At 40.6% G+C, this 6,480-nt stretch overlaps 1 protein-coding gene across 1 annotated transcript; it reads right to left on the bottom strand.

Moving 5' to 3' along the window:
• Nucleotides 1-772: 772 nt before the first annotated feature.
• Nucleotides 773-5,282, bottom strand: LOC108239590 (NAD-dependent protein deacylase sirtuin-5, mitochondrial). The gene is made up of 9 exons (XM_017422391.2): nt 5,177-5,282; nt 4,094-4,201; nt 3,478-3,611; nt 3,047-3,272; nt 2,796-2,883; nt 2,616-2,669; nt 2,071-2,194; nt 1,823-1,938; nt 773-1,671 (listed from the first exon to the last, which is right to left on the bottom strand). Exons 2-9 carry the CDS (start codon nt 4,194-4,196, stop codon nt 1,599-1,601), a joined length of 918 nt encoding a protein of 305 aa, XP_017277880.1. The 5' UTR covers nt 4,197-4,201; nt 5,177-5,282; the 3' UTR covers nt 773-1,598.
• Nucleotides 5,283-6,480: the final 1,198 nt, after the last annotated feature.

The following is a 6,480-nucleotide window of genomic DNA, read 5'->3' as shown; positions in this document are numbered from 1 at the left end:
AAGTGCATTCAGGCCACCTAATGTTGATTACTTTCCACTTCGAACTGTTTCCATTTTAGCAGCAATAGAACGAAGCCAGATATGCTTCCTTAGCTCGTCGCAGCCATAACAAAGAGCATGCATTTGCAGATGGAGCAGACGTACGCAAAACTGCATTTCCTCACACCAGTGCATGCTGATAAAGAATCTGAATGGGCACAATGTTGTTTTGTGTGTCCCTCAGAGCAGAAAAGAAAGCTCCATGCTGACATCTACTGGGCCGAAGACTACTTGAAGGAACGCGTGTTCTCCACTGCTTTTCATGTCAGAGTGGTAAACTAAGATCATTTAAAAGTTATGGTTGTTTTCGTCAAACCTTGAAAATACTGTTAAATCTTATGAGTTATACTGCAAGATGTCACACACAGAGTATGTCTTCTGAATGACTCGGCTACTTCCACGTCAAGTTTTAGCCCAATAAATGTAAAATTAGGTTGCTATTGTTGCTTATCTGTAGTGGCCATCTTGGATTGGACTGGCTCCAAAGATTAATTACCTGTAGATGTGCATCCAATGACTACTTTCTCCAAGTTTCATTAAAATGTATCCAGTTGTTCATGAGATACTTTTGTAACAAACAGACGCAGACAAAAACAGAGTAATAATGTTGTTGCCTTTCATCTGTGGACAATAAAGAGAAAAAGGACTATATCCTGCATTGTGAACCATAAAAAACTAACAAGAAAATAAAAATGTATGCTATCTTAAAAAAATTAAACACAATAACACAAAATCAGCATGAAACTATGAAGTGTTTTATTAGTTCTGCTTTTTATAAATGCGCTGGCAGTGTTATAGGAGTATATAAGAAACAACTGTGCGTACTGTCTGCAGACAACGAAACTGTTAAAAGTCAAATTCCTAATCAACTGCTTCCATTTTTCAGACAACCTCCAGCCTCATTAATACGTACATTAGAAAATAGACACCGAATAAGGTTTTTAAAAAAACGTCTCATGAATAATCCACCTCATGTAACAAAGTCAAAGAAAACGAGAAGTAAATTATGCTGATTGATCCTCTACACCCCCCCACCCCCCACCTTTCAGTAAACTGACCACTTGACTAAATCTCTGTAACACTGATTTGCACTTTTAAAAGCAAGCATTTGGTTAAGGTTGAGTAAAGAGTTTGGAAAAGGCACAAGGTAATATCTGTATATGTGGTCATTATTATACAGACAGTAGTAGAAGTAGTATGTTGTTCTTTTCTACAGCATCATTTCAGCACGTCTCTAACCTAATTTCCTGTCAACATCTGATCTAAAGGAGGGAGATCTTTTCCTATGCAAACAAATACATGCGTACTGCGTTCCCTTTCTTTTAGCAATGCATATTTCCTGCTTCGGTGCTAAGCGGGCAATTTGATTCCAGTTAGTGAGCTAGATATTCAAGTATAAAGAGATCTCGCCCCACTTTTTAGAGAGAAAAGAAGTTGCTGATTTTTTTGTACTTTTCGATTTTTAGAAACAAATGAAAGCTCCCAGCTTTGGATTGCATCAAACTGTGGAAAAAGCCGTGGAATTTTGTCTAAAGAAAAAAAAAATTAGACCGATGAGTCTAAATGTCTTCTGACTCGTGTGGCGCCAAAGCTTGAGGCAGCGTAGTTCCACAAGGACCCTGGAAATGGTACCTGTGTCACATCAAACAAGGAAAATAAAAACAATGAGGGGGAGAACTGATTATTTAGGGGTTTTTTTTCAAAGTAAATACCTTTTAAATAAATTTAAACAGCATTTTACCCTCCGATTTTTAATAGAAATGTAACTGCTTCACTAACTTACATGAAATACTCTGTTTTCGGTGTCGTGTTTGTGTTAAACTCTGCCACTGGGACGCCTCTGGCTGCAACCCGGGGGCCAAACATGGCTGCTGGGTAAACGATAGAAGACGTCCCCACCTATGAGTAAACAATGGGGGAGCAACAACCCCAGTGTCAGCTTCAGATCTCACCCTAAATTAGTGCTTTTAGGGTCAAGTCCTTGACCAACTGAAGAAAAACAATGGCTTGCAGGAGGAGAGGATAACTCACCACCAGACAGAGGTCGCAGGCTTCTATTTCTTTTTCCACCATGGTCAGGAGATGGGAGTCCAGAGTCTCCCCAAAAAAGACCACATTGGGCCTCAGAAGACCATGGCAGTCTCTGTCATCACACCTTGATAACGCAATAACAAACAGCCCACAAGTTAATTGCATTGTGCTTCATTTATTAGAAAATAGGCAATCAGAGTGGAGCACAAAGTCTAAATCTGTGCAAGGATGAGGATGCAGCCAGCAGAGAGACATTCTGAATGATAAGGTCAATAAAAGACAAACTGAAAACAGATATTATCTCAGTGTCACCTAGTTCTTCAAACACATTTTAGCAAAACTCATCCTCAAAGTGAATTTGAATCACTCAGAGCACACTACTGCCCTCTAGTGGAGGAACAGTTTCAGTGACTTTGCTGAATCCACAAGGTTTTTCAGGCCCTTTGAAGTTCTCCGGTCAGAGTGTGAAATGCAGAACAAGATGCTTAAAAAAAATTAGTCTGTCATTATTAATAATGAAAGTAACAAAAGTAGTCTCATCTCACCTCGGCAGTTTATCCACAGGAATCTGGGCATCAGGAACATCTGATCCAGGAGCTCTGAACATCACCAGGACACACGCAGTGGGGTTAGAAACTTCACTCACGTACAGGTCAGACTGACGCGATCAGACGACAAGCTCTAAATATTTCATCGTGTGAGCATATTCATGAAGAGCTGCCTACCCTGTGCCCTTTAAGGCAGCACAAACGGGGCTTCTCTTGTTCACGGTCACTTGCCGACAGCTCAAGCAGCGCGTCTCCATCAGGCTGCCTGAAGTTACACACAGACAAAACACAGCAGCACAGCAGAATCATGTCAGAGGCAGCTTCCGCGATGGATTTCATTGTTCCAGAACACCACCGTGTAGCTCGAGTATTAGCTACGCAGAATTTCCACACTGGCAGTGACATCGACCCATAATTCCAACTCTCACCGTGGATCTGGAGCACATGCTTGGAGCCAGCCTGTCGGTGCAAGTCGTCTATGCACTGCGTGATGACGACCACGGAGCGCCCCTGCTTCTTCAGCCGGGCCTCACACTCCGCTATGGCCAGATGAACAGCGCTGGGCTTCTTGTCCAACACGAGCTCCCTTCTGTAGTGGTAGAACTCCCAGACCCGGGACGGGAACCGAGAAAAGGCTTCTGGGGTCGCGAGGTCCTGAGGATGCATCCAGAAAGGCAAAAAATTCAAGCTTAAATGTCAGAATAGGTCAACTTTTATTACTTAATTTAAAGAACTAATACATAAAATAAGATACATCCCTTCAGTCAGAGCAAACAAGTAAAAGTCTTAATTTGTAGAAAAAAAAAGACCAAAAGAAACAATTCATGGGTCTGTGTGAACAACTTCTTTCGAAAATTACCTGAGACTGCCACTTCCTCCACCTCTCGTGTTCTCCTCGGAAAGTTGGTACTCCGCTCTCTGCACTCACACCCGCTCCGGTGATGATGGCGATGTGCTTGGCTTTGGAGAAGGTCTTGCGGAATTCCGACATGTCTGCGAATAACAGAGGAGCTCGCGTCAGATCGGATGCTTCAGCGTCTGCTTTCAAATGAGCAGAAAGGCAACAATTCTACAGATGTAAACTAAAAGGAAGTGGCCATTTAGAAGCTAAAACTCAATCAGTAAGAACAACAGATGCACCAAAATGTATTAGGGAAAGCTTTAGCTTGATTGAGTATCTTTTATTGATTTAAAACAGGATGTAATCAGTCAGAGGTAAAGTTTGCAGTTAATTTACATAGAACCAAGAACTTATTAACGATTCAAATGATCACAATGTGTCACTTTTTGGGGGTTAATCAGGGAATACTAATTCGGCCTAATTATCATTTAATACTTAACTGATTTCTTACTAATATTCTTGCAAAGATATAGTTATGTACATTACTTTACCATTTTACAGAATAAATTATTTTAATAAAGTGTCTGACCGGAAGAATACGTGCTTTAATGAAGCAGCAAAGTGATTGTTTTACCTGAACTGGGTGCTCCTGGGTCCACCACTGGTCCTTTTGCTGTCACATGTGTGGAGCACATGCGAAGGCCAAGTGAGAAGACAGCTCGATTTTTGAGAAGCATTGTCGCTAGAAGACCAGGTGAAACACAATAAAACAGTGGAAGAATTTTAAAAATCCATCGTAAAGTTTTAGTTTTCAGATATGTAGATGATGATAATTTCGTTCAGCTTGAAGAATACGCTCCAAGCTGTGGCTGAGAACCTTGTTTTATCTGCTCAGTCCAACATGTTACAAAGTACAAACACAAAATTTCATACATCTTAGAAAACCCAAATGCAAGATAATAGCTTTAATGAACGTATAATATGAAACCCCAGTTATGTCTGATAAAAACCTGACATTAAAATACATTAACTTTGTGCTTCTGGGCTTGTTTTGTCTATTGCTGCTTTCTTTACAATTAATTAGTGAATGTTGAGGAGTTTCTTCTCATTTCTTCCAGCTCCGGGTCACAATGAAAGCGTCACGGGGCTGCAGAGAGACGTTCAATGACTGCAGCTGGGTGCAAATCCAACCTGTAGTTACAACATTACCCACTGAAAGAGTCTGGGTTTCTTTGCACCGATAAGCCCAGGAATGCGCACCCACCCAGTCTGCTTTTGAAAGAATTGTTCTGCAGTTCTTAATGTCAAACAATAAAATAACTAGAACAGAGGCAACATGCCAAATATGCTTAAACAGGTTTAACTCGACGCCTAACCTTCAGTCCTAAACAAGGATTACACCTCCTTTTATCTCCGAGTCAAACAAGACATGCACGTTGTCTCCGTAGTTGTATAAGTAATTGTTTAACACTCTCCTTTAAAATAAAAGCTATACGTTTCGCAATTCTCTTCCAGTAAGAATGTCCTCCCTGCAGTGCAAACATTGTGTTGCTTTTAGGTCGTGAAATACGTGACTGCAGTGCATTAAGTCCTCTCTGGAACAAGCAGGAACTGCCAGCAAGCCAGACTGCGTGGGTTTTACTTTGAATCAACTCAAAACCAGGTATATACCAGCGTTTTTAAAACGAACTTGCATTTGGCGCTTCACTGAACCTACCTTGATGAGTAGTTTTCTTTCTTGAGTGAGCAGAAAGCCACACGGTACTCTTGTTTACCTGGGCGTACGTAAATAACAAGAGGAGCCGTAAAGGAGCCCGAGTGTCGTAAAGCCAACAAAGTGTGACTCAGGCGCGCCCTCTCGTGGCATCCTGCTATAACTGTTGCTAATTTGAGATATTCACTCAGTGATTACTCATCATTTTTTATACATAATATTTATACTTAACTGTATTTTTTAACTAATGAAATAAGCCCACATTTATTTGTCAACTTTAGTTAGTCATAAATTAGTTTTTGACACATTGTTCAACGTTTTGTAAAATGTTCAAAATGTATTAACAAAACTGAATATTTTGACTGCTACACAGTATTTATACAGGAAAATCTGTGCCCAGAGTGGTCTGGTGGCCCCACAGTCAAAGTGGGAAGCTCCACCAATGGTGGTGGAGAATGACAGGGCTAAGATACAGTGGGACCTCTATCTTTACTACAATTTAAAGCCTGCGTCCATGTTCAGTTTGGTCAACATTTGGCCTAAAATGGTGGTCTGTGAAAACTGACATGGCTCATCAACAACCCAGCCACTGTGGGTCAAACAGTTTGACCCAATAGTTGGTCAAACCAAGTCAACAGCTTTAACCCAGCAACTGTGGTACCGAAATAACTCAGCAGTTTTCAGCGTGTAGAGCTGGTTGAAAACTTTTACACAGTGCTGTGAATTGATCCAACATTTTTAAATGCGCACTGCTTTTCTTTAAGAAGATTTCACTATTTGTGTCAGTTGTTAGATGCAAAGATTATAAAGTATCAAAAGTTAAAGAAATTTCAGAATTGGGATAGATACATTTTTGTGTGTCTTTCTGTGGTATGATAAAGATAAACTAAACTATACAGATAATACAAAATATTTTTGAACAAATTTCACAAAACAATATCACGGGTCTTTTCATTCTTGCTATTGGTTTCTTGCGGGTAAGTGTGAGATACTGCTGTTAATTGTACAGCCTAAACTAGTTTTTATCTCTGTTATAAATAACTTGTCTTGTTTAATGAAGCGGGCGAGTCTCAGTCCCTCAGTGAGATCATAGATTTTCTATTTTCTATCTATGTAGGCCTATTGTTTGAAAAACAAAAATTCAATTCTCCATCTTTGCATTTTATCCTTTTCACATCCACTCCTCGTTCCACCAACGCCTCTCTCTCTCTCTCTCTCTCTCATCCGTCTGTGTATGTGTGTGTGTGTGTGTGCGCGCGCCTCCTCCCCTCCATCATTAGCTGCCTCCCAGCCCCTGCGTGTGGCCG

The sequence above is a fragment of the Kryptolebias marmoratus genome, linkage group LG20 (assembly GCF_001649575.2).
Source record: "Kryptolebias marmoratus isolate JLee-2015 linkage group LG20, ASM164957v2, whole genome shotgun sequence".
In the NCBI taxonomy this organism is placed as follows: domain Eukaryota; kingdom Metazoa; phylum Chordata; class Actinopteri; order Cyprinodontiformes; family Rivulidae; genus Kryptolebias; species Kryptolebias marmoratus.
The sequence above is the reverse complement of the archived record's forward strand: the minus strand, read 5'-3'. Positions and strand labels throughout refer to the sequence as shown.

Coding starts and splice junctions, on each gene's coding strand:
- LOC108239590 (XM_017422391.2), bottom strand. CDS start 4,196: ATGCTTCTCAAAAATCGAGCTGTCTTCTCACTTGGCCTTCGCATGTGC. Junction 3,612..4,093: donor CCCAGGAGCACCCAGTTCAG/GTAAAACAATCA, acceptor TGTTATTCGCAG/ACATGTCGGAATTCCGCAAG. Junction 2,884..3,046: donor GCATGTGCTCCAGATCCACG/GTGAGAGTTGGA, acceptor GTGTAACTTCAG/GCAGCCTGATGGAGACGCGC.